The sequence below is a fragment of the Hippopotamus amphibius genome, chromosome 15, assembly GCF_030028045.1.
Source record: "Hippopotamus amphibius kiboko isolate mHipAmp2 chromosome 15, mHipAmp2.hap2, whole genome shotgun sequence".
In the NCBI taxonomy this organism is placed as follows: Eukaryota; Metazoa; Chordata; class Mammalia; order Artiodactyla; family Hippopotamidae; genus Hippopotamus; species Hippopotamus amphibius.
In genome coordinates, this window is record NC_080200.1 from 36,512,236 (window position 1) to 36,539,283 (window position 27,048).

Sequence of the window (27,048 nt, forward strand, 5' to 3'; positions counted from 1 at the left end):
CAAAAGTAAATATCTGGGGATCTAAATGTCAAATAACAGGAACCCAAAAAAGCCCAATAACTGAGGTTCTGTGAGACCTGAATTTAGTCTCATTATTTATCTTGCATGCTATTGCCAAGGGCCAATAATCAACCCAATTGTAGATTTCGTTCTGCAAGGCTGTCCAAACAAGAAAAAGAACCATGAATTAATCGGCATTTCTCCTACCTCTCTAGGAACAAGAAAGAACACAAGAAAAAAAAAAATCAGTTTAAGTATGAAGTACTGAAATTGTTCTCAGCTCTCTCAGAAAGTGACATTTGTAAGTGAACGTGATCAAATAATTTTTTTATTATGGAAAAACCTGAATCAGCCTTACCTCCAAGGAGCCCTAGTTCATTTTTAATGGGAAATGGTATTTTGACATTATTTAGTGGTCTTCATACTGTTATTTCCCATTCAAATTTATAGAATTTTTACTTACCGTATTCAATTTCATGTCTCTTTTCTCTTACACTAAAAATCCTCATTTCTAATTAGATACATTTCTAATTTTCATAGTTATTAACAATGTAAGTACTGAGGAGTTTGATTTCTTTCTAGTTCCTTTTGCCCTTGGGGATATCCCACTAGGTAGGGGTGTGCAAATTTCTGTGCTTTAAAGACAACTGAAACATTCCTGTGTATTGAAACCACCAACTTGCTACACAATTACAGCTCATTTGTTTCATTCCGCCTTGGATTTTTAGGGGTTTTCTTTAATTTTGATGTTAAAAATACAAAATACAAAGTATATTTAGAGAAGTCTAGTTTCCATACTGATCCCCTCCAACTGATTCCTCTCCCCAAATCTTGCACTTTCACCATAGGTAACCTTTTTTTTAAGCTTTTTTTTTAAATGTAAGCAAACAAGATTATACACACTCGTTTATATTCTTTCTTAAATAGTACTATACACCTTCTCCACCTTGTTTTTCACTTAATAAGACCACTCCAGAAAGACAAATATTGTATGCTAACTCATATATACGGAATCTAAAAATGGTACTGATGAACTCAGTGACAAGACAAGAACAAGGACGCAGATGCAGAGAATGGACTGGAGAACTCGAGGTTTGGGGGGGCTGGGGGTGAAGGGGAAGCTGAGACAAAGTGAGAGAGTAGCATAGACATATATATACTACTAACTGTAAAATAGATAGCCAGTGGGAAGTTGCTGTATAACAAAGGGAGATCAACTCGAGGATGGATGATGCCTTAGAGGACTGGGACAGGGAGGGTGGAGGGGAGTCAAGGGAGGGAGGGAATACGGGAATATGTGTATAAATACAGATGATTGAACTTGGTGTACCTCAAAAAAAATAAAATGATTAAAAAAAGACCACTCCATAGCATTTTACAGAAATATTCCTCTTCTTAAAGCTACATGCTACTCAATCATGTGGATTTACCACAGTTTAATCTATGTTTAAATAGGGTATGCATATTTAATAACTAACATTAATTAAATGTATCTGACTTGTGAGTTAAGAGTGAGACCAAAAGGTAAAAGTGAGACCAGAAGCCAAGTCAATCAAGCTGATTGGTAAATGTGGAAGTTGGTATACAGCAGGTATATATATGTATATTTGGAAGCTGGGGCTGAAAAACTTCTGAAAATTAATTATAGGTTTTCTTCTAGCCGTACTTATTACAAACATTTAAGATACCTATAGAGCCAGTGATTTCTTCTTTGAAAACTGCTTCCCATTTAGAATAGCCAGCACCACTTCAACTGAGCAAAGCACAGTGAGTGCTTACCATCCAGAACAAAAGTTTGTCACTCAATTATTCTGGTTGATGAGTATTATGGTATTTTTCAGCATGATGAATGAGGTGTGCCATTACACAGAACTGGCCATTAGGGAAAATAATAATAGTAGTAACTAATGCTTTTGAGCACTTACCATATGCTAGACATTGAACTAAGCACTTTGAACATTAACTCATTTATTCAATAACCCATGAAGTAGGTGCTATTATTATTCCCGTGTTAAACAATAGAATAGCAAGGCACAGAAAGGTTAAATAATTTATATGGAGTCACACAGCTAGAAAACAACAGAGCCAGGATTTAATCAGGCCTCTGGCTCTGGAGCCCATATTCCCAACCTCTAAAACACCCTGACTAGAAGTTATCAGGACCAGAAGAAATAATATTGTCAATATGTTACCAAACCAAACTTAGGTCCATTTGCCCATATGCGGGAAAGCCAATCTACTGACACCAGGTTGTGGTGAAGGAAAGCGCAGCGCCTACTGCAGGCACCAAACAAGAAGCATGTGCGGCTAATGCTCAAAAGACCCACATTCCCTGATGACTTCCAGAGAAAAGTTTTTAAAGACAGGGTGAGGGAGAGGGTTGTAAGGTGCATGGTCAGCTTATGGACACTCCTCTGTTTGGTTGGTGGTGAGGTAATCAGGGGTCAACATCAACCTTCTGGATCCAACCAGTCTGGGGTCTGTGTGCTTGTGGGCAGCATACACACAACTTCTTCCGCCTGGTGGGAGTTTCGGTATCTGCAAAACAGCTCAAAGGATATGGCTCAGAATATTATCTATAGCCCTTGAGGAGGAACGAAAGGTCCCTGACTTTAATGACTAAACTATTATTATTTTGTCTTGTTTGACTGTTTTCCTTTTTTTCTGCATTTTCTCACTTCTTTGATTAAATTTATTTTTGGAACTTGGGGAAGGCCGAGGATGCTAGGTTTTCTATAAACAAGAGGCAAGGGGAGGACAAGGGGGTGGGGGAGGGGTTATCTGTCCCAGAAAGGCCCCACAGGGTCCTGCTTGATTACTAATCATAAACTAAGATGATAAAAGTTTTCATTCTGACACAACACCCAGATATAAAACAAAACAAAGAATAAGATACACATATGGGATTATGGTTTTATTTTTTTTTAAAAATTTTATATGCTCCAAAACATTTTACTTGGAAATTTTCACTAGAAGTAGGAAAACAAAAAACAGTAAGGAACAGCAGCAGGAATACATAATGCATGCTTTAATTGTGGCTACATTAAATGTATGTTAATGTAATACTTCCATAACATGATAGCTCATATTGTGTTAAAAAAAATAATACAAGGAAGTGATACTTGAGAACTATGGAATCTTGTATTCTGTGGCAGAAGGAGTATCCTTATGGGAGTCAGAAAAGGAGCCCTGGAAGGTGGAGAGAGAAAAGTGACAAGCAATCTAAAACCAGCGTATCAGCCACCTGTGGGCTTTTAAAAAATGGCATTAAAATGAATCTGAAAATGCCTTTAGAGACAGTTCTCATTTTAATGAACATCCGAAAATTCCCAGTGGGATTGTAAAGGCGGAAATGTGAATTTTATTGTGAGGTTTTAGCCATGACTCTCACCTCACTCTACTGTATGCAAAGAAATAAGGGAAAGTCTTCACTCATGATCTGTACCTTAATCAGCATCAAACAATTCACAGTAGCCAGAAACCCTATAAATGTGGCAAAGCAGACATGCCTTTCTCATATGAACTCAAAGCCTAGTTAACATGAGAAAATTCATACTGGAGAAGAACCATACAAATTTAAGGATTATAAAAAATCCTTTAACAGTTTAAGTTTTAGAGCTCAAAATGGAGAGAAACTCCAAGTGTAACAAATGCTACAAAGCCTTTAGGTTATCACTTACCCATTAGTAAAGCCCACACTAGAGAGAAACCCTTTAAATGTGATCAAAAAAATGAGAAGTTCTTAGGTAGTGATTCATTCTTTAATTCAGCATCAACAACTTCCATAAGAAAAAGAAACTTTATGAATATACTGAATGTGCAATGGCACTTTTAATGGTATTTAACCAGAGGGGTACACCCAAATGCTGAAGTAGATGGGTGCTTGGATGTGCCTTCTCAACCAAATAAAACAGCACCCCTCTCAAGAGGTCAGCCCCATGCCCTGCTTTCTTCTTCATAGCACTCATCACTCACCAAGCTACACATTTATTTCTTAAAATGCATCAACCTCCACTAGAATACAAACTCTGGTGTTTCACAAAGCTGTATACTCAGTGCCTAGGATAAAACCTAGCATGTAGTCAGCACACAATAGTTGTTGATGTGTGAATTATAGTACTTTGTTGATCAGTGAATTATAGTACTTTCCTTATGTGAAGTATTTGGTAGGTATCTTGAAGTTAATTCATTCTAAATGAAACAATTTACATAGCAGGCTTTACACATACAAAAAATGTACTGTTCATTGTTTTGTACTACATCACAGTAAAAAGCATTATAACTGTTATGGTCTACAAATTATTCTCCAATTGGGTGGGGGATGAAAAAGTTGTACAAAAAGCACCCAACAGTACCCTCATTAGTGCATCAACCAGTGAGAGACCCAAGTGGTTCACAAGGGTCATGAAGACAAAATGGAGTTCCCAGCTTCTGAAGAGAAAGCTCTCTAGTTTTCTCTGGTTCTAAATCTAAATACTTCACTCCTCTCAAGAGTAATTCCCTCTTGGCCTTGTCAACCACTGGTACAGAGGGCATGGCAGTCTGGAATCCAAGAGGAGTAACCCTTTTGTGGCAGAGTTCAGCACTTAAGAATTATGTCTCTTATTAATTCAAAAAACATTACTAAGGGCCTACCATTCATTAAGCACTACGCATAAAGATAAATTTTTAAAATATGGAGTTTGCCAACTCATAAGAAAAATGACTATAAAGCAATGTGGTAAGTGTGATAACATGGGAGGGAAAGACTCAGGGAGCAGAAGCAAAGGAACTTTGACTGAAAAGGGCTGGGAAAAGCCTTATGGATACAATATCACTGGAGCTGAGTCCTACAGGATAAATAGGTATTTACTTGGCCACAAAGAAGGGCAAAGCATTCCAGCCAGAATGAGGGTATCGAGGGAAAAAAACACACGCACACTGGGGAAGGAACTGGTACACTTGTGATTGATCATGATGCTCCAAAAAGGGTGGGGCAAGGGTGGGCGGCCTGTGATTTAAAACCTTTATACTTAGAAAGCACAAAGGAATTTTCATAGCAAAACTTGTAAAAGCTAGGTTAAATAAAAATCTTCTTAGCTGTGTAAGGATAAACAAGGAGACAAAGGCAGAGATAGGGAGAGACTCTCCTTGTCACAAGAAGCTCTATCAGAATGTTTATGAAAAAGGAGCCTAAGGAACACTGGATGAGAACACAATCACACAGGAAGAGCTGCAGACATGAGGTTCGCAACGTAGGCAGAAAAAAGTAGGTTACGGCATTTTGTGTTGCCCTGCTTTGTGGAAGATTGAAAAAAGAGAAAACATGAACAAGAAAAGATTTTAAATGAAAATAAGGATTAGTTGTTTGAATATACTGAATTTAAAATTACTATAGGATATCTAAGTGAAGATAATTAATAGGCAGTTAGAAGGTTTAGAGAGCAGAAGCTGGGATTCAAGCTTTAGGTTTGGGAGTCAAACTAACATTACAGGTGATAGAAGCCGTGGCTATGAATAACATCACATAAAAGTACAATTGATCCTTGAACAATAAGGGGGTTACGGGTGCAATCCTCCTCGCAGCCAAAAATCTGAGTATAACTTATAGTCGGCCCTCCGTATCTGCGATTCCTCTGTATCCGCGATGCAACCAGCTGCTGATTGTGTAATATGGTAGTATTTACTACTGAAAAAACCCCAGGTATAAGTAGACCCACGTAGTTCAAACCTGTGTTGTTCAAGAGTCATCTGTATTTAGAGTACGTAAAAAAGAAAAAAAGGGAGAAAGGAAGAAAGGAAGGAAAAAGAGGAGAAGAGGGAGGAAAAAACAGAAAAAGGATAGTATTCTGGGAAAGAGCAATACCTACAGGGTACTGGCAGAGAAAAGAGAAGCCCCCAGGGAAATGAGGGAGCCAGCAGAGAGGAAACCTGGAGACTAGTCTTTAACATGAAGAAGGATATCTCTTTTCCTCTAAAAAAAGGGGGAAATGAGTAGGGCAAAGTGGGTAAAACTGACACTGACCTCTTCATAGTCTCTATTTTTTGCAAGACAGGACCAAGAGCCATGTCCTAGGGGAGGGGGCAAAGGGCCAGAGGAAAGTGATGAGGCAAGTTAGAGTCTGGATTAACCACAGTGGGAAAGGGACAGGGGCCACACTAGTAACAGATGAAAGGCTTACGCTGAGGGATCTTCTAAAGCTGAAGGTGAGATACTTAGAGTGATTCCACTTTGAAGGAGCTGCAGGAACTTCACATGGAACTCAGAATCCCAGAAAAGAAGGTGGAAGTGATAGGATTAATTCAATGTGGAGGGCCTGCAGAATGATTAGGCTGAAGGACAAGAGGAAGATGGATTTGAAGGGACTGTGGGGAGCACTTCATATGGTGCGCCATAAGCCCGAGGCTAGACATGGAAGGAGAAAAATCTGAAAGAGGCTGACTGTGAGGAGAAAAGGGAGCAGCAAGAGGCGGCGGCTATGAAGAAGCTAAAGAGATAGAAAAGGAATAGAGAAAAATCAACAAAAATGAGGAAGTAAAAAGCTGGAAAGATGAAAATGTCACTAGCTATTGAAATTTAACATTTCAGAAAGAGAAACTCAGGATGGTGATGTTCATGGTGTAGCCATGGGAGTTAAGTTCCTGGAATGTGAGGAAGTCAATATCCAGATGATCTGTCTGATACTGGCAAGGTATCAGACAGATCATCCCAAGACAACAGGAACTGAGACAGACAAAAAGACTGTCAGCAAGATACCACGTTAGGCTCTTGGCCTTTAACACTCGCCCCTACAATAAAAGACAAAAAATACTAAAATTTCAAAATATATGAAAAGATGTGCCCTAAAGACATATGACTAATGGCGGACTAACCTAACTTGCTTTTATCTTCATTGCTCATTTAATAAACCATGTATATTCTTTCAAACAAAACAGGAAAATCATTTTTAAATTTTTATAAAATACCTAATAGACTAAAAATTTTTAATGCCATTAGTAGTATGTGGTGAAACAAACAGAAATTATTTTGTGGAGTCTTTTGTTATTTATCTTATTCTGGAAATGGTACATGGATATTAGTCACAACTTTTCATTTTGTCAATTTTTATATCTATAGCATATTTCCAAAGCAAAGAGGTGACTTGATTTTAATCTTTGAAGCATAGCAAACTTCAAGATAGGGAGATTAAAAAATAATCTAAAAACAGTTAAAATGTTCAATTTTATGTTATGTATATTGTACCACAATAAAAAAAAATCTAAAGTAATAGAAAAAAAAAATCTTTATAGAGATAGATTGGATTTCTCCTTAGTATTAGTTACAGGATATCTGTAGTTCAGGCTGAGTTAGAATAACATAAATGCCATTTTAGAAATTAAAGAATCATTCCTTCACAGATTTAAGAATATACAGTGAAAGATGGTGATGGCATTTTAAAAAGGGTAACCGTGCTGGCTATCTTTATGTACTGTAATGTTCTTAAATTTAGTATCAGTATGTCTTCTCTTCTGGAACTTCCATTTCCTGAGTCTTTTTGTTTCTTTTTCTGTTTGAAAAGGACTAGATGAACTTACTAGTTAGTGTGATGCTGAAAGAAGTTTAAAATTTGTTTTGCATTTGTTGTATTCCATTCTTGTGCTTTCAGGGGTCCTTCACACACAGATACATACTTTCTCAAAATTTTTTCTCCTACTTCTCGGAAATCCAAGGGTTCTTTGTGTGTAGTGTAGCTTGCTCCAGAAACACCAGTATCCATTTCATGATTTTCTGGCTGTTGATCTGCACAATGCTTCAATCCCCAATAACACATTTCTCCACTGTACATCATAGCCAGCAAATGAATGTCACTAAATATTCCTGGGAAAGTCATTTAAGTTGAGAGATTAGAATTTAAAAATTTAAAAAGAAATCCTGGTGATTACGACTCTCATAAAATCCTTTTACATCATTAAGTATTTTCCCTTCTCATTTAACAGCTATACTTAGAAAAGCCAAATATCACTAATACAGTCCTCATCTCATTGGCACCTCTACCTCTATTTTACTTACAAAAGAGGCCCAGTCCCAACCCCCAAAAAAGAATTATTTTTAAAGAACCATTTAGGTCAGCGTGTTAACCTTTCTGGGGTTCTCTTTACGATTTCTTTGAGAATCTAATCTAAATCGATGGAAGCTTTCCCAGAAGGTACATCTCATATTCCGCATACAATTTCAGAGTACTCAGAGACTCCCTCAATCCCATCCATGAATACAGCTTTTATTTAGGCGTATACTCGAGGATCAGTAATATAGTTCCTATATTTCTATACGAGTGTATAAAGATGATCCTGCATAATCATGACCCTGAGAGGCCATACAATTCTAAATTACTGAAGATGTTAAATTGTATCCAAGATGCTTTATGTTCCCAGGAAAAAAGGAATACACCACAGGATTTCCATCAAAAGTTGAAAGCATACTTATTATGGAAGAAGGTGATTATATAATTAACCATTTATGACATACAAAGTATATTAATTTGATATAAAAACAAATAGACCTAGAATTATAAAGATGTGGGGATACATTATCAACTTTGTACAACTCACTAAAGCTCTTTAATCCTCAGTTTGCAAAAATCAGGATTCCACATGCCCTTCTTAACTTCATAGAGTTTTCTTAAGGAATAGCTTTAGTTTGTCTTTCCAAATTAATGATTTTCACTGCAGAATTATATTTCATATTGGACAGGGCATTTCATCAAATGCATATTCTTTTTCATTTTTGTGATCCTACACCCTAATTATTCTTAAAAAGACTGGTAGACGGGAGTAAGGAGATAGAACCAAAACGAAGGGAAGGTTAACTTTTAAGCAGACTATAGAGCCTTAGGAGGAGGAGCTGAAGTAAGTCCCACAAAGTGAAGCCGCTAGGGAAAGATGAGAAGTGTTTGCCTGAGGAAGATCTGGCATCCAATTTGTGCCCAACTCTAAGTTAGCCTCATCCTTTATATTAACAAGGAATGATGGCTAAACAAGGTACGCAGATATCCTATGGAGAGGTGTTTCTGAGGAGAGGAAACAAGCTATATGCTAAAGAGTGGTTCTCAAACTTTAGCCTGCATTAGAATTACCTGGAGGACATGCTGACTCCTGGGCCCTTACCTCCAAAACTTTCAGATTTCAAGTATTGGACTGGGTCTATGAATCTGCATTTTAAACAAAATCCTAGGACCTAGGGTGAGGCTGCTGTTCCACAAACTATGCTAAACTACTGCACTGCATTAAAATACCAAAGGAAGAGATGAACCATGTAAAAATTTACACATTCTCCCTCTCTACTCCCCAAGGAATCCATTACTCTGTAACTAGTCTTTTTGCTGCTATAAATTTTCCTTGATATTTTTTTTCTGCTAATGCTCAGCATGGTTTTCAATAAAATATTTCACTTTGCACTGTTCATACCCTTGGTGAACACATATGTGAGAGTGCAGGGTGGGAGAGGGTGAATAACCCATGAAGTAAGAGTCATGGCAGAAAGATGACTTTCACAGGAAAAAAAAAAAAAAAAAAAAAAAAGGTGGCAAGACTGGCATTCTCTAGATGCAGTGATGTCTAAATCTGACTGCATCATAATTACAGGAGATTATAAAAATAGATTCCTGGACTCCACATATTAAATCAGAACCTGCAGGTGACACACAGAAATCTGTATTTTTAACAAGCTACCCAGGCAATTAGTGATGTCAATTCAGAGCTGCTCCTTTAAGAGATCTGAAATCCAGGTTCCCAGCTAAGCAATGAGCCAAAGGCTGCTGGGAAGGGGGACTCTTCAGTGGCATAAAAAGGGCATAAATCAAGGATGCAGGCAACATGATGTATTACTCTCCCTAAATTACGAAGCAGAGATTAGCAGTATTTTTCTATCATTATATGAGATTTTTGAATTTTTTAAAAAACCCCTTTTATTATTTTTTTGTCTATAATGTAACTTGAAATTTATTTAAGTCAGAGTTAAATCTAATAAACTTCTTAAAATTTTAAAAGGCTTTAAACCACTTAGAAAACTGCAAAAAAAACATCACATTACCTTCACTCAGTAATTTAGCTGTGTCTAGGTCTTGGAAAGAAACTCCTTCATTTAACTGGATGGGACACCGAAAATTCAGCATCTGTAGCAAGTAACTGATTCCATCAACAAGGTACTAAATCAAAGTCAAAGACAAAGAATCCTAGTATTAGATGCAGAGCTGTAGAAACTTCGAATGTTAATATTTTTACCCAACAAAATATTGGCTAATATATAGATATATCTCATGGTTATTACATTACAATATAAGGACCTACTACCCCAAAACTTTTATAGGTATAAGCCTCCAATTAGTAAGAGTATGGGGAAAAAAATCATTAATCAAGAATACATGATTCAGTAATATACTTGTCAAAAATGTCATCAGAGGAAAAGATAAAGATAATAAAAATGTGTTCAACAACTTGTTAAAAATATGGATGTGCTTATTATAATTTAGAAATATTATGATCAAACTTTTACATCTGAAAGTTTGACCTCTCATTTGCAGGCCCACATAAACCATGTGTACAATCAACCCAAGCTAGGAAGGATCCTTAGTGATACAAATATTAAGACAGGATCTTTGGATTTACTGATTTGGTCAGAAGAATAAGGAAAAATCAGAGGGCCACAATTTTCTAGGAGCAGGGTCATGTGGGATCTTCAGGAGTGATCTGCTGATAGAGAGAAGCTCACAACCAAGTTTGCTTTCTTCAGGCCAAAAAATATGCTTAGAAATTAATATAGATTATCTATCTTGTATTATAAAAAATAAAAATCCAGAACTTAAAAAAAAAAAAAAGTAAAACTTCCCAGTTTACAAAGGGCTTTCACATGTTATTTAATCTTCACAGTAATTCCAACTTATTTAAGATTACATAGCTGGTAAGTACAGGCCTGGAATGCAAACCCAGGTCCTTTGAGTCCTCTATTCTTAATCCTGTACTAAAGACAGTTTTTGGAAACCTACAAATGTCAATAATCAAAAATGTATGAGGAATGCTTTTTCACCTTTTTAAGCAAGCTAGATTTTCTGGTGAGCCATTCTCTCCTTTTGGTCAGAGAATGACAATACATGTAGAGTAGGGCTCCTCGTCTCCAAGAGAGACATTCCAGGAGTTCATCCCCAAGCAAATCGCAGTGCTGGAATACAACAAAGACATAGCTAAAAAGAGAAACTTCATGTCTGAAAAAATCAAAATTAAATTTCAAAATAGGGCAATTAAAAACACTCATTTTACAAAATTTGCTCTTTACTTACCATCTACACAGGAATGCCTTACTTTAAATCAATTAGGCATAGAGAAATCTATTGCTACATGAAAATTAAAATACTCCAATTTACAAATATTTCTAGGAAACTGATGTTCAAGTATTTTAGTAGTCAATTCTCTAATATATTTGAAATATAAGTATTCCATAATCTGATTGAAAAAATAAGTTTTCAGAAATATGTTACTTGAAACAATTTCTACTACTGTTAAATAATGAAAAGACATACACAAAAACAATTTTAACAAATCAAACCTAGTTACTTTGTGGTATCATTTAAAACTTGGGGTTGTTTCCATAGTTAGCATTCCCTGATAAGCACAAAGAGCAACAAAGATATCTAGGCAGAGATAACCAGCAGACAGTTCAAGATGAGAAATTATCTGCTTCAAAGAGTAGCCAGGGCTAGAGACAAAAGTCTTGGAATCATCTAAACAGCAGTAAAAAGCATGTGGACAAGTTGTCAAGCAAAGACAAAATAGAGACTATCAGAGGATTAAGGCGATATCCTTGGGGAGTGCCTAAGTTTCCAGATGGGAGAGAGGGGAGATGCTTGGAAAAGAGCAAGAGCAAGGCTTCTCAGAGATGAAGAGGAGGATGCAGGCCCTCCGAGGGATGGGGTGATCATTGGTAAAAAAGGCAGCAAATGTCCAGGAGGAAGAGGACTGTGAAAGGACGAGAGATGTGGTATTAGATTACTAGGGACCGTCAGGAAAACACAGCATCTGCAAAAGTAAAGGGAGCAGAAATAGCAAATGTGTGTGTTTAGAAAATGAGTAGGCACTATAGTTACAATATAATTCCATCATATAAACATTCTGAAACATATTTATAAAAATGACACTTCAGCTGTGACATCAGTCTGAAATGTTCAACTCTCATATGTTCCTCCTTCAATCTTAATTTAAAACAGAGACAAAAATACATTTAAGAAAAAAAAATACAGATTCTAAAGGGTAGTACAGCAGGGGTTAGCAGCATTCCACCATAATTCATAGCTGTGCAAAACTTACTTTTGGATGCATATTATTTTCTTTAACCAAAATTTCTGGTTCTGAAAGAAAACTGATCAACTCTTTTACTTTTTGTGAAGAATCTTCAGGAAAATCTTCATCTACTAGCTTGTTCTCCTCAAAATATGTCATGTCCAAAATAGCCTGAAGTAAAAGAGAAAAAAAAAGTATAAGTGATTTAAACTTGAATGAACAACTCTTACAGCTTAATCTTACACATACAGATGCTTTACCAGATATTTAAATCTTCTAGCACAGTATTTAAATCTAAGTAGTCAAAATATCTAGCTATATAATCTAAGACGAACTTTATAGTAAACTTCCTAGTATTTTACTGAAATCCTAAATTAAGATAATCTAGCTTCCCTCAAAAAATAAAATGGATATTTTTTTAGTTCAGATAAGCTAATCATATACAATATAATTATAAAAAGTTTAATTATTATATTCTTTGCTATTTGTACATATATACCTCCTGAACATTTTCTAAATGCCTGCCATATCAAGATAAGGTCCCTACCTCTAGTTTTGTATATTGAATCTTCAAAGGAAGAGCCAGCACTTTAAAACTACCTAATCCTTTTTCTTTGTTTTATCTCCTGGACTAAGACTAAGGAAGGTGAGTTCTGATATCAGTTCTACCTAACTAACCAAAGACAAGTCATATTTTACCATCATTTTAGAGTCTCAGTTTCTTCACTGACAAAATGAAGGGCCTTTCAAAGTCCCTTGCTTTGAGGGTAAAATGAATTAACATATGTAAACACTTAGAACACTACCTAGCACACAGCACTACTCAGTTGTTCTAAGTGCTCCTGTGTAGAAGGCCTAAGCCAGGAAGGGAGAGATCACCATCCTAAGGAAAATGACCTGTTGATTCAGAACCATAAATAAGATCCAAAGGGGCCTGGGGAATTTTAATCTACAGCTCTAATTCTTCTGCCTTATTCTTCGAAATAAGTTAAAATGTTTAGAAGTCTCCCATGCAAAAGAAAAGAGACAAGCTGGGAGCCTTCTGAAAAAATAAAGTCAGGTAAATTTCTCACAAGTTGCTGCAGCTCTCTGGGGTTTGTGGGTAGTTGTTACAGGCTCATTCAACCACATCCATGTGCCTCCTAACAGAAAGCAGAGTGTCAGGCACCTAAGTGCTATGAATGTGCATTTTGGAAATGTGACTAAGTTTAGTCTAATTCCTATAACCACTTCATGTTTATTATCCTTGGCAACCAAGTAAGGGCATATGAAGCACTCTGTCAACTAAAAAGTGCTATATAAATGTTAGTTACTATAATAAAATTATGGGGTTTTTTGTTGGTTTGTTTTGTTTTGTTTTGACACACTGCGCAGCATGCAGGATCTTAGTTTCCTGACCAGGGATGGAACCCATGCCCCTTGCAGTGGAGGCGTGGAGTCTCGGAGTCTCAACCACTGGACCATCGAGGAAGTCCCTCAAAATTATCTTTCTTAATGTTGACTTGCCTCAGCAGTGTTTGAGAAAACCATGAACACAAATCTTGTAGAGAAGTCTGAATTTGAAAGGAAAGTAAAAGGGGGGAACAGAAAAATCTTATGGACTTACATAACAAAAGCACAGGTAGTCAAGTTGAGAATCCAAAGGAAAGGTGCATTTCAGGGGAAAGAAAGTAATCAGAGCCCTTACAGAAACCTTCATTCCCTCTGACTAACCTTTAGAGCTTGGAAATTGCACATACAAGTGTTTTGCTTAATTATGTATAAAGGGAAGCAATACCATTATCTGCAAGATTTTTTTCCCTGACTTTTTTAATCAACACATCCAACAAACTTTACTTCTTTGCATAGTGCCTCACAGTTTCAAGTCTATATGCTTTATACATACAGTTTTTTGAACAAAATTAAACACTTTAAATAGAGAATAAATTGATTTCATTACACCAAAATTTTGGAGTCAACCCTCTTAAATAAGCAATCTGCCCCAATGACATGTCAGAAGCCACATCTGTTTCAGTACCTGTGTGTAAAGTTCTAGAAGATTTGATGGATTTGAACATTCTTTGTCTTCTCCACATAGAAGCTTTAATTTTTCTAGAGCTGCAGAGGCCCGAATTAAAAAGTGATCTGTAAGAGATAAAAACATGATTACTTCACATAGTTTCAGTGTCATTTAAATGAAAAAGTTACATACCTAAAAACATGAAACACATCATAATGTCTAATCCTACTTAAATTTATCATGGAAATTTATTCTTGAAAGCTGGACTGAAAACTTTCTAGGCTGAGTTGCCATTTCTTAAGCACAATCTATATTTTCATAATGCTTCTTTTATGATGTTGATATACTCAAAATGTTTAAGCAACAAATTTAAAACTTTTACTGGAATAGTACAAATGATATACATAAATCTACAGAAAGGACTTCCATTAAAAACATAATTTCATAAATAAAATTCTCCAAAAAATAACGATTGGACTTCCCAGGTGGTGCACTGGTTAAGAATCTGCCTGCCAATGCAGGGTACGCGGGTTCAATCCCTGGTCCAGGAAGATTCCACATGCTGTGGAGCAACTAAGCCCGCGTGCCTAGAGCCCGCGCTCCACAACAAGAGAAGTCACCGCAATAAAGAGTAGCCCCCGCTAGCAGCAACTAGAGGAAACCTGCACGCAGCAACAAAGACCCAATGCAGCCAAAAATGTAAATAAATAAATAAATTTATTAAAGAAATAATAATATAATTAAATCAAATGTCTCATAAAATGTAAGCACTCTGAGCAATAACTTTATAATTGTGTTTATGTACTTTATGCAAATAGCTGTTACAATTAAAATTACACAATATACTTGAATATCTTATTCATTAAAAAACCTAGACATGGGAGAAATTACCTAATTCCTTCAAAATCTGGACAAAATTAAACTAAACACCCTTTAAAAACAACTCCCCCTCACCTGCCCTCTACTTTGTCTAATTTCTTCCTTTTCTCTCATGTCATATTCCCTTTGCACCTATGTTTTTACTTTTTTTTATGGATTTTTCCTCCCTAAGCTACAAAATGTCCATACCAAGGTCCCATCCACCCTTCTGCATCATCTCATGTGGTCAAATTTAAATATGCCCACCATCAAGACGCTTAAGTCCCTGAGTGTGCCCCTCTGTAGCTTCCTCATAAAATATATACCCTTTCCCCCTCACTGGCAAATGTACAGAAAATGTAGCACTTGGTGAGGGTCTATCTGATCCAGCCTCACCACCAAATAGGTAGGTAAGCTGCTCAGTGTTGAAACAAAAGCACCACCAGCTTAAGTTGCATCTGCTGGAAATAATACTATCACCTTAAGTTTTCCCTGGTAAGGCCTAACCTGTGTCTAAACCAGTTTCTGAACACTGTGAGGTCCACTATTCACCAAAATTGAAAACTACTTCTTTTGCACTGCCCTCCTATCTCTCCTCAGCTCAGACATATCATCCACACAGCTAAGAAAAAAAGATTCTATTGTTAAGTTAAATTATATGGAACACAACACTCCTTAGGTACTTCTTTAAACACTGAGTTGATATTTTCTTCTTAATTTGCAGGATTATTTTAAATGTAAACATTTGCACTGAATTCACTGAACCATTGCCTGAAGGAGTATCTCACATGAATTCATGACATAATTACAGAGGTGGAGGGATAATGGCTCACATTTTAGAAAATTTCTATCAAATGTAGTATTTTTCCTAACCATTCAAAGTAACTGACAAGGCAAAGACAAGTGATTCTTACACAGTCCCTGGAAAAAGTCCCTTTCTCATGGTATATTTCCATACAGTAAACACACTACGCTTGTACAATGAGAAATAAATGAACAAAAATTGACCAGAAGTAAAAAGGAGAGTATTCTTAGATTCACTAGTGTCTGGCTGCATGTGATCTAATTTAAAGACAAGAAGAACTATCAATCCCTATAAGCTAATATAAATATCATTAAAGGACAAATTTTGAGTGCATATTTTTTTAACTTTTATTTATTTTTATTTATTATTTATTTATTAGTGTGTATATTATTTTTGTTGTATGGGAACATACAAGTTCAATTCAAATACATGCAACCATGTTTTAATTACACTGCATAAAATAAGAAAATCTTGCTAGTAACACTGATGAATAGCTCATAACGTGGACAACTATTATTTTAACTAGTACATTTCAGAACTTTAAAGCCTCCAAACAAGAATATATACCACTTTACTTTTAATTTCAGTCCTCATTCTAAACTAAAGAACTATCCCAATGGAAAATGAGAATGGCTTTTGGATTCAGTGGTAAGTGAATAACACACATTCTTTGAGGCTGGTTCTAATGGAGCTGGGAGTGGGGTGGAGATCACTAAATAGCTTATTTAGAAGTAACTTAGATACACTTCCAGGGAATAGCTACTGCTGTCCATGAACTAACTATTCATGTGATTCACTTACCACAAACCAAAAAAGGAAATAGCTTCAGGGTAGTCTGTGGGTTTCTAAGAACAGACCCCTTAGAAAAGAAAATCCAGCAAATATCTTCACTGGAACTAGAGCCATTTTATCATGGATCCTATTCAATAAATTCACCAACTATTCAATCGCTTGGGAAAACGTTCCACTATTTTCCTATGAGTTCGATGACAATGAGACAGTCCACAAGAATTTTTAAAACTGTCTTTCTGTAGTAAAGGTACAAAACTCAAAAAGAAATAATGTGGAAACCTACAGGCTGCTGAAAAGTAATAAAAGAGAACAAAAGTCGAGGTAATCCTCTCTGTCAGTTTTTCCTAAAGAAACCGCTTAGACATTTCCAAAAAAGTACTGTAGTACTGACAGGGCCCTCTCGAGACCTGAGGCGATGAATGTGAGAGAATCTTCTAAATTAGAATGCAGACAATTGTTCTGCATTTTTCACAGTTCAATTTAGAACCCAAAACATAACACAGACATTCACAACGCCGCAAGGAAAAAGGTCATACACGCCTGGCTATCTTCACTTACACGCAAAACCACCACAGCTGATTTGCGTACTATCATCCAACTTCAACCACTCAATTAAACTTCCAAGGGTACTTTCATCCAGATCTTGCCCTTTTCCCAGTCGCTACAGAGACACGTAAAGACAAGCAGCACTGATCTGACTGAGATTTCAGCGGTTTTCACGGGTTATGAAAAATGGGGTCTCGAAGCTCACGCCTTGGCTTAAGGCGATGTGCGTTCCTGGAGGTGGGCCAGCGACCCCGCGGCGCAACACCTTCTGCAGTTCTGGCCTGGGATCCACGGACAACAGGCCGCAGCCTCAGCCCCGACGGCCGGCGAGCGCCAGCTCTGAACAACCGTCCGCCCGCCCGCCTCCCTCCCCTCGACTCCCTCACCATCTTCGCCGGCGGCTTCGCTAAGTTGTTGTATGTGGGCCTGAGCCAGGTCCCCGAGCTCCTCCACTCGCCTCACCACACTGGAGCTTGAGGCCGCCATGGCCACAACGGGCGGGCGCGCCCAGCCACGTGACTGCGCCGGCCCGCGGTCACCTGATCCTCTGGCGCGGGCGGGGCGTGGGGGCGGGGCTCTCCCGGTAGGTGGGAGGGGGTCCCCAGCTCCGAAAGAGGGCAGGCTCAGGCCCGCGAAGGTTGTTCTGGGTTATTTTCTTCCCCTGGGACTTCTCTCTCCACCTCCCAGAGTAGCAGGTCGACTTTTGGGGCGAGCGTGACGTCATGACACGCCTTCCCCTAAACCAATCGAAAGCCGCCCATGTCCGTACGTTGATCCAATGAGAAGCCAGCTCTCTCCGCGGGGCTCTGGCTAGAGAGCTCAGCAGTGGCTGGCCGGTCTCTCCTCTGTATCCAGCGCAGCAGCTGCGGTCGGTAGAGCTGACAGGAAAGCCCGGACAAAGGACTGTCTGGTTTTGGTTGCCTCAAATATGGAAAACATGACTGGCTCTCATGGAGTACATCCAGATCTCTAAGAGGTTACTGCGCGTCTAGGTGGGCGCCTCCAAACACTGGTGTAAATTCCCAGTCTACGTGGTTGAGTGTCACTTTTCTAAAGTTTAATTTTAGCAGCTGGGTTTGTTTTATTTCTGGTCTGCTTTGTGTAGCTCACATTTAACACACTCATCTCGAGTCCAATAGTACAAAAGTTTTGCATTTACAACAATTTGTATTGCCATACTTCTCAAGACCCTACCTTAAAGCGCTTCGTGTGCAAAGTTCATCCCCTCAACTGAGTTTGACTTTGCATTCCCTATTTTCTTGCCTCTGGTGAAACAAATCTTTAACTGGTTTTTTTGTTTGTTTTTCAGTTTGACACAGTGTATTGAATAACCTCCATTCTATCTTCTTTCTTATGGAAGGTATTTTTTGATTTAATACGACGAAATACTGAAAACAGGTGCCAACTAAAAATCATCGCTTGTCATCTGTTGCCATTCTTTAAGAATGAAGTGACTAGCCACCGTAGTCACCAACTTTGAACACATCCTGAAAGGAGTTCAGGGCAGAGATCAGAAATGAGGCACAATGTGCTCTGGGAAAAACTGCAAAGAGGCCTTCAGATAGATATTTTCAGAAGAAGATTTTGTGAGCCAATTTCTTGTATCTTCTCACTTCTAGAAAACCACTACAGTCATTAACAGAGACATCTGCCTCTCATGACTGGCAGCAAACTTCTGCAAAAATGTGTGCTTGACTGCACATACCTCCACCAAAATCATGTGTATACTGACAGGTCCTCAGAGCTATCCACAGTCCAGGCTATAGTCCTCATTTGGCCCCAAATAAAACTTAACTCACAACCCTCATAGTGTGCACTTGTTTTTCAGTTGACATAAGGAAATAGTGTTGTGATTTGTAAGTGATTGACCACAATGGCTTTCTAGCTGACCTTTGTCACATCAGTTTCTTCCTTCTTCAATTTGCTCTAAACATAGGGGGCAGGAATCAGGTGTTAATTTTGTATCCTCAGTGATTCCTGCAGTGCCTGATACATAAAAATTCTCAGGAAAAATGTATTAATTAAACAAAAACTTCATGCTCTCTTGTCAATATATTACTCTCTAGTCAGGAAGCTGAAGACCAGGAAGGTTGCATTATGTGATCAATGTGGCTAAAGAATCAAAACTCTAATAAGCACTTGATGTCTAAAAATGCCAAACCTCACTAAGTATATACATTATATAAAATTTACATTTCCAGCAATTCATTAAATAACCATGGACTTTCAGCAGGAAACATACCTGAGACTGGGAATTATAGCTCAACCGATAGTAAGCGAGTGCATGTCTTCAGAGAGAACTGGAAGCGATCTGAGAGCATATAGTACAGCCCCTCATCTCCAGGTGAAGAAACTGGACAGAATTCAACTATTAACTGCTCCAAATCCTAGCGTACGTGATTCTGAGATTTGTCCAAAATCATACCAAAGTGAGAATGTGTAGAAGACTCTCACGATAGATATCAACAGATAACAGCCAGCCCTTACCAATGCACACTGAAGAAAGGGCTTAAAGCCAGAGACCCACTCCTAGAAAAAAGGAAATATGAGTAATTTCTCCAATTTTATAGTTAATTATTTCTACTTTAGGAAACCTACAATGCATAGAACAAATACAAATATAATGCTAGATGTTAAAAACTCAATGAAATTAATAACTCATTATGACTCTACCAAAAAGTATCTTCTAAAATAAATAATTGATCTCATTTGGACCATTTTCCTCCCCATTGATATATAATGGATAACATCCAATTAGCTAAGAAGAAATGAATTTCTAGGGAATGTTTATAAAAAATATATTTTTAAAAATAAAATTCTTGATTGCCTCTGAATTACTAGTACTTACAACTTGTACCATTCTTTTGAAACCTTCCCTACTGCTTTACATTTTTTGTGTGTGTCTTATTCTTTCATATAAATTTGTCACAATCTCCTGTGAACAAGGATTGAGTTCTATTTTTCTTTTTTTTTTCAGTTGCCACCAGTGACTTGAATGTAATAGGACCTCAATAAAGATTTACTCTCTTTTCATTTAATGACCTATTATTGGGTTAGTCACTATAATAGGCACTGGATTTATAGCCGTAGACAAAATAAACATGATCACTGCCCTCCTGGAGCCATTAACTAGTGGGAGAAGACAGAGACATAATAATCACACAATGAATGCATAATTTTAAAACTACGGAAGATGTTATAAAGGAAAAGCAAAGGGGTAACTTGGTTTGAGATATCAGAGAAGGCTTCTCTGAGGAAATATCACCTAAGGATATATAAAATTAAAAAAAATAAAATGCAATAGCAATTTAAAATCTAATACCATCCTCGGTCTACCATGAAAGCATTTATTGTACATGTGTTATGCGGAATGATCTTTATAAAGAAAAGTAAAAAATAAATAAAATTAGACAAGTGAAGAATAGGGGTGTGTAACAGTCTGCGTCCAATCAAGAGAAAAAAACTACATGGTCATTTGAACAGGGAAAGTTTTATATAAAGAATTATTAACAGGGACTTCCCTGGAGGTCCGGTGGTTAAGATTGCACTACTTCCACTGCAGGGGGCATGGGTTTGATTCTGGCAGAGGAACTAAGATCCTGCATGCCAAGCCTCCTCCTCCTCCAAAAAAAGGAAATATTAACAAGGGACTGAAGTCACAATGGATTGGCTAATGAGAAGTAAGAATAGAGGAACAGCAGAGATAAGGGGCAGTCATTACTCCTGGGATAGAGATCTAGACCTTGTCTGAGAATTCCTGGCTGTGGGTAGCTGGCTAGCAGGGAAATCACTGTAGTTCACACCAGTGGAAATTGCTGGAACTCCAACCTCTGGGACTTGCCAGAAATCTGCCCTCCAAGGTGCTGGGAAAGCTGCTCATGGCGAAGTATCTCACAGGAGGCACTCTGCTACAAAACTGCCCAAGATGAGTGCCAGAAGAATCTGCTAGCCATGCTGCAGGAGCCTGCCTAGAAAGTACTGGAGAACCAGGAAGGAAGACCTTCTGTCTCCTGCAATGTCTCTCTAGCTCCCTCTACTGACAAAGTTTAATATTATATCAGCCGACAGAAAAATTATTTAAAGGGCCCACCTATTTTTTAACAAAACAGGCAGAAAAGATAAATTTATAGCTGAGAGGCAATAAATCTATAACCAGCACAGTGGAGAAGACATATCTGGCACAGAGAATAGCATATGCAAAGACTCTGAGTTAGGAAAGATCTTAGCAGTTTCAAGGGCTGAAAGAAGGCCAAAGGCTCCTGGTGCGAGGAGAAAAGTGGAGCAAGGTGAGGCTGAAGAGCACATGTAGAGGTTATCTCCTGAGGTAGATAGCTCACCCGCAACCTTGCAAACGGACTCCACACCCCAGAGTGAGCCCCCAACAGCTGTGTCTGTATTAATTGCCTCTGTCTTCTGGCCATGGCCAATTCCTTTATTCAATTAGGTGCACATGAATTAGTTCAATATTTAATGAGCCCCTACTCTATGCAAGGCACAAGTAATATGGCAATAAACAAGAGAGACCTGCCTTTGTGGAGATAGATTCAAGGATAGATAGATCCAAGGGTAAAAGTCTGACAGTAGCCAAGCCAATTGGATTCTTTCTCCTGATCATTTGAGACATTTAAGAGAGAAAAGTAATCATATCAATGTCAGCATTCCAGTGAGACAAATCCACCTGCTGCTGCAGAAGTTCCTGGGGGAGGGCTTGGTTTCTTTACCTCCCTGAGTCTTGGTTGCTCACATTTTTCTTGATATTCTCTTGTATCTGTATCCTGAAACTAATTAGAGTCAGTTTCTGTTGCATGCAATAAAAAAACAAAAACAGGGCTTCCTAGGTGGTGCAGTGGTTAAGAATCAGCCTGCCAATGCAGGGGACGTGGGTTCAATTCCTGCTCCAGGAAGATCCCACATGCCACGAAGCAACTAAGCCCGTGCACCACAACTATTGAACCCATGTGCCGCAACTAGTGAAGCCCACGCACCTAGAGCCCGTGCTCCGCAACAAGAGAAGCCACAGCAATGAGGAGCCCACACACCACGATGAAGAGTAGTCCCTGCTCACTGCAACTAGAGAAAGCCCATGTGCAGCAACAAAGACCCAACACAGCCAATCAATCAATCGATCAATCAATAAACAAATAAACAAACAAAAACATAATACAGCATGCATATAGGACAGCAGAGGCAGATCAGGCAGGGCTTCTGATACAAAGTTAAAGATTGTAGACTTGATCATAAATGGGAAAAAAGCTATTGAAGTATTTTAGGCAAGGGATTGATATGGTCAGACTGTATCTCAACGACTCACTCTGGCTGCTGAGGAGAATGGAATAACAGAATTGCACAGTATAGTTGGGAGACTAGTTCTTTGGATGAAAATAAAGTAATTACTATCAGAATGAGCATAGCGAAAATAGAGAGGATTACGTTTGGCACACTATAGAAGTTGAATCAACAGGACTTGGTGATGGAATTGATGTGAGAGGACAGGAGAAAGAGGTATCAAGGATGTCTTCCAGGTTCCTGCCAAGAGCTACTTGGCCAAAGGCAGTGACATTTGCCGGCTCAGATGAACCTGGAGAAGGAACAGATTGGTGAGGAAAAGCAAGAATCAATTCAGTCATTGATTTCTAGAGTTTGTTTTTTTAATTTAAGTATTCTTTTTAAAAAATTTTTATTTATTTTTTGGCTGCGTTGGGTCTTCGTTGCTGCAAGGGCTTTCTCTAATTGTGGCAACAGGGGGCTACTCTTTGTTGAGGTGCACAGGCTTCTCATTGTGGTCGCTTCTCTTGTTGTGGAGCATGGGCTCTAGGTGCTGGGGTTTCAATAGTTGTGGTACATGGGCTCAGTAGTTGTCACTCGCAGGCTCTAGAGCATAGGCTCAGTAGCTGTGGAGCATGGGTTTAGTTGCTCTTCGGCATGTAGGATTCCCATATTCTTGGCAGGCGGATTCTTAACCACTGCACCACCAGGGAAGTCCTAGAATTCTTTATGCAAACCCAAGCTGAATAAAACTTTTATCTAAATTTTTACATACTTCTAAAAAAGCAATAGACAATTAATTTTTGAAGCTAACATTGGGGAGAGAGAGAGAGAGAAAAAGAGAGAGGGGTCCCCTATAGGCATACTAGTAATTAAGAGCTGCTGTGTGAACGGATTTGAAATATTAAAGTCATGATAATTAAAGGGATCTTGAATAATAAGAACTTAAGTATATAATTTAAGCTCTAGAACAGAGCAGAAAGACTGCTGTGCCATTTGGGTTTTCTATGTCTCATTTTATGTTACAAGAAATTGTTTTTTCTCCTCCACTCAGGTAGTTAATCATTTTCCCTATTCTGTGGGCAGCCCTATTTTGCTGTTTCCTTTAGCACTTTTAATGATATCCATATCACCTGCAAGATATATCTGCCAGATAATTCTAATTCTAATAAGTGTGCATTATTGCTACAAGATCAAATAATTTCATGTTCCATGCTTTGTTGGTGACATAACATTTAAAGATTGGGTACAATACTATAAGTCCACTAGAATCTTAATCTTTTTTTAAAAAAAATGTATCTATTTATTTATGTATGTATTTATTTGGGTGCACCAGGTCTGCATTGCAGCACGTGGGATCTTTATTGCCACATGTAGGATCTGTAGAGGCAGCATTCGGGCTCTTAGTTGTGGCATGCAGGGTCTAGTTCCCTGACCAGGGATCAAACCTGGGCCCCCTGCATTAGGAGCTCAGAGTCTTAACCACCAGACCACCAGGGAAGTCCTTAAGAATCTTAATACTTCTAAAACAAATTAATAGAACACATTGGAACCTTACAAATAACTGTTATTTTGTAGCAGGAATTGGCAACGGCAGACAGGACACCAAGGCTATAAGCAGGAAGCAATGTTTATTGTACTGGCGCAGGCTCAGTGGATTCATATCCAAAGGCTGAGCCCCGAACACAGTGGGGCATCACCTTATATACCTTGGTTAAACTCTTATACATTGGAATTTTTTGTCTCCCAAATAAGGTAACAAGCAAAGGAAAATATAACCTGATTGGGTACTTCGCCTTCTATGGCCTCTGGGCCCTTGCTAAGTTACAGAGTTAGGCAGGAGTTACATAGTAACAGAGCTATGCAGGAACCATGGAAAGGAGCTTCAGAGTTAATGAGCGCATAAAGATAACGGGCTTTCCTTTCTAGTTGAGTTATGGCCTCCTGGCCCTAGTGTTACTTTGTTCTGGGGGAGCTCCTACTACAATTTAACTTGCAAAGATTCTATGAAAAGCTACCCTTTGATTTATATTACCATTTTTTAATCCCTAATAAGCAAATATTGTAAACACATAGCCACACAGGACATGAATCTCAACAGACAGATCAGACACACTTGCTTCTTAATAGCCCAAAGAACTTACCTTAAGGAAACGTGTTGTGTTAGGCAGAATAATTTTGGCTGCAGGTCTCAGAAAACCCACCTACAATGTAAACAGTGAGGAAAGACCTGGTTTGGAAAATGAATCCCAGAGGCAGGATAGGCCCCAGTGCTGATTTAACCAGCAGCCCCAGCTCCCTGTCTCTGCCAGTGTCTTGGCTCTGCCTTCGTGGTGTGTTGTCCTCATCCTCAACCTGACAGTGAAAGGGCTGCAGCCATTACAAGCCTCATATCTAAGGAAAGAACTGTCAGAAGAAGAATGAAGCAGGTACCACTGGAAACGTTCACAGAATTATAAGGAAGAACGTCTCCAGAATTCCAGATTAAATGTTTCCTCGTGCTTTATTGGTTCAGTCTGGGTCCTACGCTGGTCAATTATTAACACAGGGTTAAAATTATCCTTGTACTGATCAGGTCTGTATCAGTCAGAGTTCTCCTGGGAAACAGAACCAATAGGGGAGATAGATAGATAGATAGATAGATAGATAGATAGATAGATAGATAGATAGATATTACAAGGATAATCACAAGAAGTGATTATATATCTAGAGAGAGATATAGATATATACTTATAGGTATATACACATATATCACAAAGATAATCCCTTTAAGGTCGACTCATAGATGTTAACCTCACCTACTAAATACTACATGGCAACACCTAGATTAGTACTCGATTAGATAACTGAATACTATACTATAGGCTACCAAAGTTGACACATAAAACTAACCATCACAAGTCCCATTTCCAAACCTGTGAGGAGTGTGTTGAAGAAGGGTGAAAATATAAATCTATACAAAATCAGGATTCTGACCAAGAATTGGTCATTAACTTAGCACAAAGTTAGAGCCTAGGAGCATTACTTTGTGCCTGTTAATAAGAAAAATTCATCATTTAATTTCTACTTAATATGTTGAAGTAAATGTTCTCTTTACCCCACTGTATAGTGTTGTTTATATTAACTTCAGAGGTTTAGAAAATGCTTTTAATGTACTTTGGTCAGGCACGAGGTTTAGCAGATTTAGTTTTTCTTTTAAATCTATCAATAAAAATTAAGACAATAAAATACAATATAAATAGAACTTAATACTTTTTTAATAAATTTATGTCTGTCTGTCTGTCTGTATGTATGTATGTATGTATTGGCTGTGTTGGGTCTTCATAGCTGCTCATGGGCTTTCTCTGGTTTTGGTGAGCAGGGGCTACTCTTTGTTGTGGTGCCTAGGCTTCTCATTGCGGTGGCTTCTCTTGTTGTGAAGCACGGGCTCTACATGCTCAGGCTTCAGTAGTTGTGGTGTGTGGGCTCAGTAGTTGTGGCACATGGGCTTAGTTGCTCTGCTGCATGTGAGATCTTCCCAGACCAGGGATTAAACCTGTGTCCCCTGCATTGGCAGGCTGATTCTTAACCACTGTGCCATCAGGGAAGTCCTAGGGCTCACTTTTTTTTCAAAACCCACAACAAAGGTTGGTAGTGGCTGCAATCGCTGATGACTGTGACATCCTTTATTTACTGATGTGGCAGGAAATATTAGTTGCTTCGTGGCATTTAATACTTTTTAATTAAAAAAATTCAACTTCATACATTGCCAAAATTTAATACACTTTCATTTCTTGTACTTGATCCAGAAACCTTCTTTTGATTTTATTGGCTGTAATAATTAACTGCCTCTGGCAAATGCAGTTTACTTTTCCTGACTCAAGACAACTTGTACCAAGTTAAGTCATTTGAGATCAGTCACTTTCAACCATACTTCTCAGCCCTAGGGTTCTCAGGGAAGGGAAGTTCTACTAGCTCCAACCTGCCTTTACACTTTCATCTCCTTACTATCCCGAACATCTTCTCCCAAGATTCTTCCTAACCATCACCTGCCTCCCACCTTTTTTCAATTTGCCCCCTCAAACTCTTGCTTCAATGTTAATAAATGCCTCCATCTCCTCCAAATTTTCATCTATTTACTTCAGTGGACACGACTATTAATACTTCATCTTCTTGAGATCAAGCTCCCTGATCATTCCTCTCTTCCCCTCTACTGACCTCCGGATCCCTCTCTCACACTCAGTAAAGACACCGAGCCTTACAGCATTTATTTTCACCCTAAACCCTGCCATAATCCTAAAAAAGCCCAACATCCTGGTAGACCAATGAACCAGGCTATAGACCTCATAAGCCTTAAACTCCAAAACTCAGTCTCTGACTACATGTCATATATTCTTTACAATTCTCTCATAATCTCACAACAATACAGATTTTTGATCTAAAAAAACCCTGTGGTGAAATTTTCTCTCAAACCTTTAAGCTCCTTTCTGGCCTCTTTCTCCTGGGTCACAAGATT

General features: G+C 38.2%; 1 protein-coding gene across 1 annotated transcript; it reads right to left on the minus strand.

Moving 5' to 3' along the window:
* Nucleotides 1-5,951: 5,951 nt before the first annotated feature.
* RIMOC1 (RAB7A interacting MON1-CCZ1 complex subunit 1) lies at nucleotides 5,952-17,971 on the minus strand. The gene is made up of 6 exons (XM_057708796.1): nucleotides 17,675-17,971; nucleotides 14,306-14,412; nucleotides 12,316-12,459; nucleotides 11,042-11,173; nucleotides 10,049-10,163; nucleotides 5,952-7,837 (listed from the first exon to the last, which is right to left on the minus strand). Exons 1-6 carry the CDS (start codon nucleotides 17,772-17,774, stop codon nucleotides 7,554-7,556), a joined length of 882 nt encoding a protein of 293 aa, XP_057564779.1. The 5' UTR covers nucleotides 17,775-17,971; the 3' UTR covers nucleotides 5,952-7,553.
* Nucleotides 17,972-27,048: the final 9,077 nt, after the last annotated feature.